General features: G+C 43.6%; 2 protein-coding genes across 2 annotated transcripts; one reads left to right on the top strand and one right to left on the bottom strand.

Annotated features, from left to right (window-relative positions):
- Nucleotides 1-434: 434 nt before the first annotated feature.
- On the top strand, nucleotides 435-3,852 carry LOC115756425 (ruBisCO large subunit-binding protein subunit alpha). Its single transcript, XM_030696196.2, has 8 exons — nucleotides 435-614; nucleotides 846-1,017; nucleotides 1,328-1,449; nucleotides 1,578-1,785; nucleotides 1,877-2,022; nucleotides 2,180-2,486; nucleotides 2,610-3,061; nucleotides 3,296-3,852. Exons 1-8 carry the CDS (start codon nucleotides 561-563, stop codon nucleotides 3,581-3,583), a joined length of 1,749 nt encoding a protein of 582 aa, XP_030552056.1. The 5' UTR covers nucleotides 435-560; the 3' UTR covers nucleotides 3,584-3,852.
- A 1,065-nt stretch (nucleotides 3,853-4,917) lies between these two features.
- LOC115756450 (60S ribosomal protein L37a-like) lies at nucleotides 4,918-6,492 on the bottom strand. The gene is made up of 5 exons (XM_030696234.2): nucleotides 6,393-6,492; nucleotides 5,682-5,721; nucleotides 5,464-5,552; nucleotides 5,269-5,351; nucleotides 4,918-5,174 (listed from the first exon to the last, which is right to left on the bottom strand). The coding sequence occupies exons 1-5, from the start codon at nucleotides 6,393-6,395 to the stop codon at nucleotides 5,111-5,113; spliced, it is 279 nt and encodes a 92-aa protein (XP_030552094.1). The 5' UTR covers nucleotides 6,396-6,492; the 3' UTR covers nucleotides 4,918-5,110.
- Nucleotides 6,493-14,154: the final 7,662 nt, after the last annotated feature.

The following is a 14,154-nucleotide window of genomic DNA, read 5'->3' as shown; positions in this document are numbered from 1 at the left end:
TATACGCACAAGTGAGAGCGTCGATTTCTATGTGCTTTTGAGTGGTTTCTGAGCTAGGGGCAAGGGGCTTATATAGTGTGCATGACCTGTTTGTTTGTGCAATAATCGACGCCCGTGTTATTATCCTGACTTGCTCTTCCGCTGATACTTTCCTTGTGGGGCCCAGATGATCTATAGTCGGGTCCTTGGCCCGGTCCACATAAGGCCTTCTAGTGTATTTGGGCCTCGCTTGGGGCCCGTTTGGGCCCAATTCTTGGCCCGCAAGAGTAGAGACGTAGACCCGCGAAATGGGACATTGGAGGACTCCCTCAACGGTTCTCGAACTCGATTCCTGGAAAATTTTAAAAACGGAAAAAATTAAAGAAAAAGGAAAATACTTTGAGGAATCTTCTGGAAATATCACGGCTTGCCCCATAAGCCCTAAATACAGCACGGGCGCACCCACTCTCTCAGTGTGAGCCTCCTCCTTATCCAAACCTCACGCACCTGCGAAGCCTTACCAAAACCTACTCCTTCCCCCGCAGCAGCAGCAGCTCCGAAAACCCTAGCTAGCTTTGGAAATGGCGTCAGCTAACGCTATCTCTACTGCTTCCATCCTCTGCTCCGCCAAGCAGGTAACCGTCTCCCGTGAAAATTTTTCGAGTCGCTGTTGCCTTCGACCATTTTCGATCGTCGCTGCTTCCTTCGCTTTGGGCGGATGAATGTGGATCGGAGCTTAGGCTCATCCGTCTTCGGCTCTCCACAATGATGAAGAAGCTCTGAGATTAGAATCGAGTCTTGTGGTTGGTGGAACCAGGTGGTTTTGCTTACTGTCGATCGTTTTTTTTTATGTTGCCTTGATGTAGGGGAGCTTGAGGAGGAAAGGGAACCAGAAGGTGAATTTCGGCCAGTCCAGTAGAAAGTTCGCGGTGAGAGCTGCCGCCAAGGAAATAGCATTCGACCAGAGCTCCAGGGCCGCTCTTCAGTCCGGCATCGACAAGCTCGCGGATGCTGTTGGCCTCACGCTCGGTCCGAGGGGTAAGCTAGCGATGGTTCTCCCTTTGATGTTTACTAGATGAATAATGACAATTGGAGTCGACGGTGAGGTCTACAAAGCTATAGCAAATTGGACTGGCTGTGTGAAAGTGTTTGTTTCCGTGCACATGTTTAAGACGTGTTGTAGAGAATCCATCTTGCGATCACGTTAGTCAAGAACCTTTGGAGAGTAGTTACATTATTGGACTCGTAGGTTTTGTTTATCTGGATAGGGCTGATATTTTGTAGCAGTAGAATGGCAGTTGTTATGCGAACTGTACTTATCGGGACAGTATTCATCTGCTCTCTGCAGGGAGAAATGTCGTTTTGGATGAATTTGGCAGTCCGAAAGTTGTAAATGATGGGGTCACAATTGCCCGAGCAATTGAGTTACCTGATGCTATGGAAAATGCTGGTGCTGCTCTCATTAGGGAGGTCAGACTTTCATACTGCAGCCTTGCACTTACTCTTGATTGATGACTTTCCATCACATGCTGAACCCTTTCAGTTAGGACTGCTTTCGACGATGTTTATTTTGCTGATAAATTTTGGTTCAAACGTAGGTTGCAAGCAAAACTAATGACTCCGCTGGTGATGGTACAACTACTGCATCAGTCCTTGCTCGTGAAATTATTCAATTGGGATTGCTGAACGTTACATCCGGTGCAAATCCAGTTTCGGTGAAGAGAGGCATTGATAAAACTGTGCAAGGATTGATACAGGAGCTGGAGAAGAGGGCTAGGCCAGTTGAAGGACGTGATGACATTAAAGGTGATGTGCTTGCATAGTCCTTGAAAGAGCAAGCTTTGAACGGAAAACTTCTAAGTCCTTTATACTGATACTCTTTTGGATTTCATTGTAGCCGTCGCAACAATTTCCGCTGGAAATGATGAGCTCATTGGGGCAATGATTGCGGATGCAATTGACAAGGTTGGCCCGGATGGTGTTTTGTCCATTGAATCGTCGTCGTCATTTGAGACAACCGTTGATGTTGAGGAGGGAATGGAGGTCGGCATTTCGTCATTTTTCCTTTGTGCATCTTATTTCTCATTAGTTGGGGAAGATAAGCATTCCCCATCCACAACCGCCCGCCCACCCCCACAGGGGGGGCAGTTTCTATTCATTCTTTTATCTGTTCTTACAAATGTTTTTTATTGGCTTGCAGATAGACAGAGGATACACATCCCCTCAATTCGTCACCAACCCCGAGAAGTTGATTGTGGAATTTGAGAATGCAAGAGTATTGGTGACAGATCAAAAGATTTCAGCAATAAAGGATATTGTCCCGTTGCTGGAGAAGACAACTCAGCTGAGAGCGCCTTTGGTCATAATTGCTGAAGAAGTGAGTGGTGAGGCTTTGGCTACTCTTGTTGTGAACAAGTTGCGGGGCATCCTTAATGTTGCTGCTATCAAAGCCCCTGGATTTGGTGAAAGGAGAAAGGCAATCCTACAAGATATTGCAATCTTGACAGGTAGTTTTTGCTTGTAGTCCAGATCATTCGCCTGTTCTGTAAACATGCTTAGCAGACTTGGAACCTTGCTAGTTTACAGGGCATAGGTGACATCACTTGCTTATGGTTCGTTATATCATGCAGGAGCTGAATATCAAGCCAGTGATCTTGGTCTGCTTGTTGAGAACACAACGGTTGAGCAGCTTGGGCTAGCTAGAAAAGTAACCATCTCTAAGGATTCCACAACCATTATTGCTGATGCGGCATCAAAGGATGAATTACAAGCCAGGGTTGCACAACTGAAAAAAGAGTTGTCTGAAACTGATTCTGTATACGACTTGGAGAAACTCGCCGAGAGGATTGCCAAGCTATCCGGGGGAGTTGCTGTGATCAAGGTTGGTGCAGCTACTGAGAGTGAGCTTGAGGATAGGAAGCTCCGAATTGAGGATGCCAAGAATGCAACTTTTGCTGCCATAGAGGAAGGCATAGTGCCTGGCGGTGGTGCGGCATTCGTCCACCTCTCCACTTGTGTGCCTGCTATCAAGGACAAGCTTGAGGATGCGGATGAAAGATTGGGTGCTGACATCATTCAAAAGGTAAAATTTAGTTGCTTCGAGTCGCAATATCGAATCAAGACTGGATGAGGCAGGAATAAACATAGTTGCTTTTAGACAAAAGAACGATTTTTGACTGAAATTCATTGAGGCAAAATAGCACCCGCCATTGGAGATACTTAAAAGAACCTTCCTTAGGACACAATTCTTTTGACAAAAGGCACAGATAGACCATTAATCCTGTGAAGTGTTATTGATTTGCTGTTGCATATATAGGCACTTCTGGCACCTGCGTCATTGATAGCTCAGAATGCTGGAATCGAGGGAGAGGTGGTGGTGGAGAAGGTGAAGGCCCGCGAGTGGGAGATCGGGTACAATGCGATGACAGATAAGTATGAGAACCTGGTAGAGGCTGGGGTGATTGATCCGGCAAAGGTGGCGAGATGTGCTTTGCAGAATGCAGCTTCGGTCGCCGGGATGGTATTGACAACCCAAGCAATTGTTGTTGAAAAGGCCAAGCCCAAGGCTCCTGCTGTTGCTGCACCCCAAGGCCTTACTGTATGATACTGAAAGTGTCAGTTCGGCTCGCCCCTGATTAGATCTAGGGATAAAAAGAGGTTTTTTGTCATGGTCGATTTTATAGGAAGGGGCTGGTCGAAGCTCAGTTTTCTGTTTAGATAAAAACCCTTTCTTCGAGGACTCATATTTTCATCCGGCTTTTGCTGCTGTGAAAGAAGGTTTGTATTGTTTGTGCGTGGGTTATTTTCTGTGCAAGGGGTAAGAAGCATCTCTTCTCTGGACATTTATGCTTCGATATAAGCTTTTGGAAACAATCTAGCTTCTCCAAATAGGAACTCGAGTTTGGTTTTGATATATTGTGTTCTCCACAATGAACATGGATAAATTGTCCCCCCTTCGAATGGTGCACCCCCCAATCACGAGTTTATCATCAGCCAATAGGGCCTGTTCTCTTTCTCATAGACTCCCCTCGAAAAGTTTACCATTGGCTCCTCACTTTCATTGGGGATTTGTGCCGTCCACTTCTTATATAGATTTGTGCTCAATTCCTCGTAGCTTCAACTTCGATTGACATGTCTTTCAAACAAGATGACATGTAGCCCATATCCGATGCTCATAGACCTCCGTATTAACCATCGCAAAACGAAATTAGGCATATCGATGGAGTTAAAAAGAGTCGACAGGTTTTAGCAAAGAGAAAAAATAAAGGTGAACGAAGGCAGGGCGAAATAAAAGCTTTCTATTTTCGGACAAATCTGATTTCCCCTCAGCTTTCGACTTTAAGGTTGTCTACGATAGAGTTGTCCACAAAGAATGTATAGTTACCGTGCCTTCGAAGGATATAGATGCCAACTCGGTTTGATGGTCCAGATTTTGCGTTCCCTTTTCTAACACACCATTATTTGTTCCATCCCATTATATACCCTATGAGAGATCGGAATTAGAATTTTGGGTAAAACATTTCCATCACCATTTACACAGCGAATAAGATAATAAATATTCATCCGAATAATAACTCTAGTCACTTCAATCTCAATGGAAAACTGTGGGCATAACCATTCATCAAAAACAAAGGGCATACGGGAAGGCACGGCTTTTGGGGAGACTATTAGTTCAACCGTACAAGGATTGGAGAGACAGATATGGTCGCAGACGGAGTGAGCAGATCTAACCATTATTACCTTAGTTGCTCAGCCTGTACTTTTAGGTTGCAACACCAATCTTCTGAACCCTGCCCCAGACGACTCTCATTTTTAATTCATTCGGAGCAATTACGGGGGGCATAACTTGTTGGCGCCACATCACATGATCACGGATGAAATGCGTATTCTCTCATCATCCAAATTAGCAAAAGGATCAGGGAATGGAAACTTGAAGCGAACCCAGAAAACAAAACTAATTTAGCAAAACTCAAAACACGAACAAAATCCTGCCTTCATGCGAACAAAGACACTTCCATCGAATTTAGTTCCCGGAAATAGACTAGAAGAGTAACAACCACATCAGGTTTTCCTATAGTGCACACAGGTTAAGACGAGACATGAGCAGAGTAAAACAATCCCATCCGCCGCTCTAACTCTCTGTTTGCTCCCTCAGCCTTCGGATGGTGCTCCTAACCGTCACAGCACTTGCAGTGCTGTTACGACAATACGATGGAAACAATTAGCTACTTCAATAGAATATTTGATCCGAAGAATTCAGAAGCAAATTATTGAGAAAGTAATCCTTACTTCAAGGTGTAGGCACCACCAGCTTTGACCTTCCCGCAGTCCTTGCATCCCCAAATACCAACGGACTTCCTCTTCACTGCATACTGCACCATCACGTATACAATAGGAAAACATGATGCGATGGCAAAGGAATGCCGAAGCTCACATGCTCAAACTCCAATTAGTTCTGGAAAATGAAGTCAAAGAACCTCTTACCTTGCCACAGAACTCGCAGAAATACTTGCTATGCTGCGTAACCTCCATTTTCTTAATCTGCTTACGCAGACTGGCACCATATCGCGTTCCTGTGTTCAAAAGTGAATTAGCAAAAGTGTGGTCATGCACAAGCAATCAACCAAAGATCTATCCCACACCGAAGTTTAAAGACTGCAACAAGCCATCGTACAATCAACAAAGACTGTTTGGGAACCTACCATACTTGCCGACAATGCCAACCTTCTTCGTGCGCTTGGCCTGCAGAAGATTCCAAAATATTTGTCAACAAAGTCGATTCTGATTTAGCACAACAAATCAAATGCTGGGACCGACACTCGAGTTCTTAGAACCGAGATAAGTGTGCTTCAGCTGCCTTTAGATATAGAAAACCAATGAAAAATAGAAAATTTCCCAGCTCCATCAACAGAGTTGATTGAGATCGACATCAACAGGGGGTGTATGCACGACCTAAGATGCGCTAGAAGAAAGGGACTACATAAAATTGCTCATCGTTCAGCAGGCATCTCTTGCATTCAATCTGTCCTAAATAGTACGATCAGTCAGAATAGATTTGCTGAGGGCAAAAGCCTTTCTACCGAACAGATAAAATCCGAAGTCAAATTTCAGCATCTCCACTTTCCTTGAAACCACAAAACATCGTCGGTGTCCATAAGTATCAGATTACGAGTCACAGGCTATCGCAACGAGCGAAAACTACATCAACCTGAAGCTAAGATTACATGTAACTCCATACATTCCGAGAACTATCACCTAGTTAGAAAAGGAACAGAACCGGGAGTTTCGATTGCTACAAAGAGAAGCAAACAAACAAACATCGATCCAGTGATTCCATAGAATTGGAGCTGGACGAGGACTGAGAAACCAATAGAGACGAACAAAGCTTAGCGAGAGAGAGAGAGGAAGAGTACCATTAGAGACGAGACGACGTAGAAGCGGCAGTCGCAGAATCGAGCGCAAATGAAACCCTAGAACGCTTCCACGTCGTTGCTCTTTTATAGGGGAAAGAAAACCCTGAAAAGAACCAAAACAAATGAAAGGAAAGGATTTCGACCCAAAATGAAAGGAAAGGGCCCCTTCAGGCCCATGGTGGGGGCCCGATCTGGGTTATGGGCCAAGCCCGGCCCAATAACTGTGTCAGAAATCTTTTTGTCAGTCTTCCACATCTCGTGTCGTGTGTGGTTAAAGCACCGGTCCTATTGCTTTTCTCTTCTAATTGATTTTCACAATGCTTGTATAAAGGGCTTACAAATGGGAAAAAGATTGCTTGGTGATCCGGGTGCACGATGAGAGCCCGATGCATCTGAGATCTCGATTGTTAGAGGGTCCCACTTGGGTCCTATAAAATCTAAGGGCGGAAATGCACTGCGCTCACATGTTCTTGCCGACTGCAGTGCACTCGATCAAGAGTATCCACCTTTCTGCATGCTTGCTTTCTTCACTCGAGAGGGGTCGTGACTTGGGCTCCTCCATACACCACTGGGGTCTCGTGTGTTGTGCACAAAAAATTGCCTAATTTCTCGGCCAAAGACACGGTTTTCAAACGCAATCGAATAAGTTCAATGAAACCTGGGAAAACAATTTGCATCATGAGTTTTGCATTTGTTTAGTTGTTGGGAAAACAACACGAGAGCCGTGCAAGAGGAGGGTGTAATAAGTATGGGAAGACGAACGAGGACAAGAGGGGGTTTGAGCGGGAAGAACTTTACATATGACGACGTGTCATCAAGTCAAGTTGTTCAAGGTCAAATTGTTCTAGAATACGCAAAATAAAACATGAGGGCTTCAACCATCGCGATAGTTGGTCAAACGGTCCAAGGTTTAAGCTCCGTTTGGTTGGACTCTTGGGAAATTACCTAATTTCTCGGCCAAAGACATGGTTTTCAAATGCAATCGAATAAGTTCAATGAAACCCGGGAAAACAATTTGCATCATGAGTTTTGCATTTGTTTAGCTGTTGGGAAAACAACACGAGAATCGTGCAATAGGAGGGTCTAATAAATATGGGAAGACGAACGAGGACAAGAGGGGGTTTGAGCGGGAAGAACTTTACATATAATGATGTGTCATCCGGTCAAGTTGTTCAGGGTCAAATTGTCTTGGAATACCCAAAATAAAACATGAGGGCTTCAACCATCGCGATAGTTGGTCAAACGGTCCAAGGTTTAACCTCCGTTTGGTTAGACTCTTGGGAAATTACGTAATTTCTCGGCCAAAGACACTGTTTCCAAACGCAATTGAATAAGTTCAATGAAACCCGGGAAAACAATTTGCATCATGAGTTTTGCATTTGTTTAGTTGTTGAGAATACAACACGAGAATCGTGCAACGGGAGGGTATAATAAATATGGAAAGACGAATGAGGACAAGAGGGGGTTTGAGCGGGAAGAACTTTATATATGATGACGTGTCATCCAATCAAGTTGTTCAGGGTCAAATTGTGTTGGAATACGCAAAATAAAACATGAGGGCTTCAACCATCGCGATAGTTGGTCAAACGGTCCAAGGTTTAAGCTCCGTTTGGTTAGACTCTTGGGAAATTACGTAATTTCTCGGCCAAAGACACTGTTTCCAAACGCAATTGAATAAGTTCAATGAAACCCGGGAAAACAATTTGCATCATGAGTTTTGCATTTGTTTAGTTGTTGGGAAAACAACACGAGAATCGTGCAACGGGAGGGTATAATAAATATGGAAAGATGAATGAGGACAAGAGGGGGTTTGAGCGGGAAGAACTTTATATACGATGACGTGTCATCCAGTCAAGTTGTTCAGGGTCAAATTGTGTTGGAATACGCAAAATAAAACATGAGGGCTTCAACCATCGCGATAGTTGGTCAAACGGTCCAAGGTTTAAGCTCCGTTTGGTTAGACTCTTGGGAAATTACGTAATTTCTCGGCCAAAGACACTATTTCCAAACGCAATTGAATAAGTTCAATGAAACCCGGGAAAACAATTTGCATCATGAGTTTTGCATTTGTTTAGTTGTTGGGAAAACAACACGAGAATCGTGCAACGGGAGGGTATAATAAATATGGAAAGACGAATGAGGACAAGAGGGGGTTTGAGCAGGAAGAACTTTATATATGATGATGTGTCATCCAGTCAAGTTGTTCGGGGTCAAATTGTGCTGGAATACGCAAAATAAAACATGAGGGCTTCAACCATCACGATAGTTGGTCAAACGGTCCAAGGTTTAAGCTCCGTTTGGTTGGACTCTTGGGAAATTACTTAATTTCTCGGTCAAAGACTCTGTTTTCAAACACAATTGATTAAGTTCAATGAAACCTGGGAAAACAATTTGCATCACGAGTTTTGCATTTGTTTAGTTGTTGGGAAAACAACACGAGAATCGTGCAACAGGAGGGTCAAATAAGTATGGGAAGACAAACGAGGACAAAAGGGGGTTTGAGCGGGAAGAACTTTACATATGATGACGTGTCATCCAGTCAAGTTGTTCGGGGTCAAATTGTGCTGGAATACGCAAAATAAAACATGAGGGCTTCAACTATCGCAATAGTTGGTCAAACGGTCCAAGGTTTAAACTCCGTTTGGTTAGACTCTTGGGAAAATCTTTGGAATAATGTAAAGGACTTTTGATTTAAAGGGTTTTTTGATATGCGAATTGTGTTTGTTAAATTATAATTTAAAAGTTCATTGTAAAGTAATTTTGGATAAAATGGTGTTTGAAAAAATTAATTACGTGAAGGAATTTTTCTTTTTCTTTTTATTTAAAAAAAAAAAAACACAAACCCTTTGCCAAACCAATAAAGGGCTTAGGGTGCAAACAACCCGATTTGGTGTCGGCGACCCGGATTTGGTGTCGGCGATCGCCGTCTAAGGTCGCCCGAGCACTAGCAAGGGCCGCCTAGGGTCGGGCGACCCTTGGTAACGGTCATGCGACCTAGACAATCGTTGTCGAGATCACGCGATCACCGCAAGGTGTCGCGAGGGTCACGGGCCCGTCACCATCCCATCGTTGACCACACTCACATAAAGAAGATGAATAGTTAAAATGAAGGCAAAATCGAAAAATTGATGAGGGTAGTTTTAGAAGAAACTTTTTTTTACTAACCCTAGACAAGCATATTAAGAAAGTTGAAAGCCCAAGGCACCGAAAGACCTGCTTTGAGCTTCCAGCCTTCCCAAAGCTCACTTTTCCTTTTGCTTTTTCAACAACAAAAAAACATCCCAAACATCCAATATTTTGCCCAAGGGGCTTTGAAGGCCCAAAGCTTCTTGGGAAAGCTCTTCCCAAATGGAGCCTTAGTTTACAAAGGTCTTAAATCCTATTCCTCAGTTCTAGGAAACCTCGATCGGCCCATGAAAGGTGGGCCTCGGGTCAGGTGTATCGCCAGTCTCGGACTTTCCACTATCATCACGATAGGATCGAGAGACAACGAGCATGCCCAGCGAGTAGTTGTTGCAACTTCGACGTGTTAAGCTGAACATTCCATGAGCACATCTGCCAATCTGGTCCCGACCCTTGATGGCTAGCTAGGAAGCGAAGGCTCAAAAAATTCGAAACGAAAACTAAAAACGGACGATGGAAAAAAGTGCATGTCGTGGTAGGAAGGCGGCCATTGGCAATTTGAAAAGACCCAGTCCAGGGCTCGTATTTCCAAATATCTTTCCCGCGTTCCGTGACAGTAATAATTTGCCTCGTCGCTTTATTCACGTCGTAAATGACCCAAATGCCTCCGACGTTGTCTCGCCCTTCTCATCTTCTCCATCAAGCCGCAACAAAAAAGGAATGTCAAATGGTTCGAATCCCCGACCCGAAAAGGCAAGAGAAGTCGAAAAGATCGGTACACGTTCTTCCCCCCCCGAGCTCACCACGACGGTTCGTTCCACGGAATCGTCGGTGGGGGATCAGATGCACGGCATAGATTCGATTCTCTCTCGTCACCGAGCCTCGATAATCCCCGCACATTTGTGCCGTCGACCGCCCCGACTTCCGAGTCTCGCTACGAAATTAATCGGGGTACTCCGCGGGCCGGCCGTCGAAAACAAGACTCCGTGGTGGTCCATGTGAACGCCAAAAAGGCCCCCACGAGAATAATGAGAAAAATTCTGGCGATTCTTAGAGGCCGTGATTGATGATTTGACGCCTCCACTCATCCCACCACGATCAACGACGCAGGTGAGACAAGGACGGGGTATGGTCGAATATTTGATCGGGCAAATACAATAAGAACATGCGACTTTAGATTCAACATAGAATCTGCTTTTTTCTGCAAGTGTTGTGTTGAATGTACGATCGATTTCGTGGTTTTGCGATCCTCCTTCTTCCTATTTTTGTTTTTTTTTAAAGCACCCCTCTTTTGGATTTGGGTGCGGTCCTTTTCCTTCCACCTTACATTGACAATGTCCCCCCAACCTTCGTCTTTGATGTATCGAAAATTTCGCATCCGTCGATCTCGATGTGGACAAGTTATAATCCTTGGAAACTTACCTACTTATCCAAATTGTTTGTTAAAATATCACACTTCGCTCGTGTTATGGGAATCTGTATGTGAGTATATCTCCATTTGTCGGTCTAAACTTTTGGATAAGATATTTTAACATAATAATAGAGTCACCCTCTGCCACGGTTTATTTCGCGCGTGCAGCTTGATGCTAGCTTGTACACGAGGGATTTCAAAATTATCCCGCGGAATTTATATGCTCTTTTATGTATATACGATTCCCTCTATAGTCCAATTTCCACACATTATTTCTACGTCGTCTTGCACTTGAGGGGCAAAAATTGTCCCATGGATTTATATGCTTCTTCTATACATACAATATCTCTTTATCCGCTTAAATTTTTGGATTGAACATTCTGCCACGCATCGCGTGCAATGAAGTGGCTCGCTATGATAAAATTTACCGATTAGACTCAACTAGCAAAAAGTCTCTCAATTTCCAACGTTTCGTGTCTTTTAAGCGCCAGTCCTACGGATTGGTCCCACTCCACTTCGGGCTTTCTTTTTCTGCATGTTCTTTTCTTGCTCTGGAGAGACGTGCATGCTTGGTGGGAATGTGATAAACGCTGAGCGCATTTAGTTTTCGATAGCTCAACCAAGAACATACACACACAAAAAAAGGAAAATCCCCGAAAGCGACTTGTTCGTCTAGAAGAACGAGACTCGTCGTCGATCCACGTCGCGAAATGGCGTTACGACGCCGCAGTGCGGGGTTTACCTTCTGTTTCTGCTACCTTGTTTTGGTCAACATCTCGTTTTCATCGGTCAAAGATTCATAATGGTTTTTCTTTTTCTCTTTTTTGGGGGGGTCGAAGATTCATAATGGGGTTTAAGAATGTGTTTATCTTTAAGATAATTTCATGATGCAGCACGCAGAAAAAAGAAATAATAAACTTCCTTTCCTTGGATATTTGATTGGGCACTGATATAGATTGATGGGGAAAATCCTCCAAAAAGTCTTTCACGTTTCTTCAATTGAGTTCATCCGTTCAATTTTTATCGGAAATAACTCGACAGTCTTACGTAGCACGATCGACTTTGATATGAAAAAATTTTAACGATATTTTAAGGGCCGCGCTTTTTCCACTCCTTTTTTTGCTACCACACTCCCTTGAATTAGTGTTTTGACAATAATATCCCTTACGGGTTCTACCTTTTAGTATATTATTCCCGTTAACATGTTATTAAATTCAAACTCGGGTCTCATTTTATGTTTATTTTTTATTTGTTTTCTTCTCTATATCTCTTTTCTCTCTCTTTGCGATGGTCTTTTTCCTTACATCCTCCCCTGCGCTTCTAACCCCGAAGGCTCCACTAGCAGCGCCGTTCGCTCGCTTATCCATCTCGCCGCTCTTCGAGGCCTCAACCCGCCGTCATCGAGACCTTTTCGACCATCTTCTACTCCGTCGCGAAGGGGCACAAGATCGTCGAGGCATAGCTCGACCCCATCGTGTACCCGAATGATTTTGAAGACGAAGGTCCAACCATGGATGATGATGAACTTAAGGAAATTGAGAGAGATGAGAAAGAAGCGGCCAACCCGACAATGCTCTCAAGGTGAGTTGCCCCTTCACGGTGGAGTCGACAATAATCGATAAGGTCTCGATGATGGCGGGTTGAGGCGATGAGGAACGGCGAGATGGAGAAGTGAGCGAACGGCCCAGGCAATGGAGCCTTTGGGGTCTAAGGCACGGTGGAGGACGCACGAGAAAAAGGCATCGAGGAATACGCAAAGAGAGAGAAGAGGAAGGGGGAAGAAAAAGAAAAACATAAAATGGGACTCACGTTTGAATTTAATAATCTATCAATGAATATGATATGCTAAAGGATGGGGCCCATAAGGTATATTATTGTAAAAAAGTCATTTCAACAAGTGCGATAGCCGAAGAGGGAGTGGAAAAAGCGCGATCCTATTTTAATCTTTTTAATATTTTTTTATCTTTCTTTCTTTTATTTTTATCTTCCCTTCTTCCTTTAGTCGATCGTCGGGCCTCAATGATGGTCGATGACCGGCCAAGGAAGATCCCTAAGAGGGAGCCTAAATCTAAGCCCATCAATATATTCAGTTGGACTCTCTTTTATTCTCACCTGCCCGGAAGGCTCGAGAAGATCGCTAAAAGGGAATCTAAGACTAAGCTCGTCAACATATCTAGTTGAATCTACTTTTAGTCCCATCCGCCCATAAATCGGGTTAATCATCGCCTACGATACCATTTGTTGGGAGCACACAACAAAAGTCCGATGCCTTTACTCGGAGAGATCGCCAAGAAAAATCTAAGCCGATCTCATCAATATATCCAATAGACTTATCTTTACTCAAAAACTTAAGCTAGTTATGGCCAATTATGATATATTAATCGCTCCACAACACATCAATACTTTGACGTGAGACTTCTCTAACACAACTCTCATGTGCATTCTATCACACACAAAAAGAGAAAGAATATAAAAATTAACGAAAAAGTAAAAAAATTTGAAAATACCATTACAAATTGTCAACGTCAGTGGTAATCGTGCTACATAGGACGGTCGTCATTCACTTTAGCGAGTTCCGACCAAACAATTGATCGTATAGACTCGATTGACAAAACGTGAAAAAATTTTGGGACTGAATTGGCAAAATTACAGGTTTAGGATTAATAACGATCTTCGTTCGGCGTATCTGCATTTCAAAGTTTGTGAGCACGGTGCATGCACTTTAGCTAAACCATGGGGTGGGGGATCCATCAAAGTCAAACCTAAGAACAATCAAAGGCCATGGACCGGCGGACGAAAAAGGAAAACGTTCCTTTGTCTTTGCGTCAGAAAGATCTAATTCCAAACCCACTCACGACGCCACATTTCAAGGGAAATAATTCCTTATTTCTAGAAACTTTAGATTGATCCGCGGAATGTCTGGAAGCAAGCAATCTAACCCTACTCATATGCCTTCTTTCTAATTTGGCATCTCGGAACCACGAGCGTATATGTTTTCTAATACTTTGTATTTTCCTACTTTAAAACCGAACATATTCCGAAACTTCGAGAAGCCTGTACTTTACACCTCCGCATCCGAGGACCATTGTTGTCGATTGAATTCCCCGTACGCACAAAATGCGCATTTATTGTATTGTTAACATGTCCGTGGTGGGGTTGACTTGGTTTTCGGAATACGCGATAATTGAATTTCCAAAAGCAAAAAAATAAAAAATTGGGATGGTGGTT

This window comes from Rhodamnia argentea, chromosome 6 (genome assembly GCF_020921035.1).
Source record: "Rhodamnia argentea isolate NSW1041297 chromosome 6, ASM2092103v1, whole genome shotgun sequence".
In the NCBI taxonomy this organism is placed as follows: Eukaryota; Viridiplantae; Streptophyta; class Magnoliopsida; order Myrtales; family Myrtaceae; genus Rhodamnia; species Rhodamnia argentea.
Note: the sequence above shows the minus strand (reverse complement) of the source record. Positions and strands in the feature narration are given on the sequence as shown.

What these genes read in the sequence shown, in the direction of transcription:
- LOC115756425 (XM_030696196.2), top strand. Translation starts at nt 561, where the DNA reads ATGGCGTCAGCTAACGCTATCTCTACTGCTTCCATCCTCTGCTCCGCC. An exon ending in CCTCACGCTCGGTCCGAGGG is followed by an intron (nt 1,018 to 1,327) that starts GTAAGCTAGCGA and finishes TGCTCTCTGCAG; the next exon opens with GGAGAAATGTCGTTTTGGAT. An exon ending in ATGTTGAGGAGGGAATGGAG is followed by an intron (nt 2,023 to 2,179) that starts GTCGGCATTTCG and finishes ATTGGCTTGCAG; the next exon opens with ATAGACAGAGGATACACATC.
- LOC115756450 (XM_030696234.2), bottom strand. An exon ending in TGGCATTGTCGGCAAGTATG is followed by an intron (nt 5,553 to 5,681) that starts GTAGGTTCCCAA and finishes TTTTGAACACAG; the next exon opens with GAACGCGATATGGTGCCAGT. An exon ending in TCTGCGAGTTCTGTGGCAAG is followed by an intron (nt 5,352 to 5,463) that starts GTAAGAGGTTCT and finishes GTGATGGTGCAG; the next exon opens with TATGCAGTGAAGAGGAAGTC.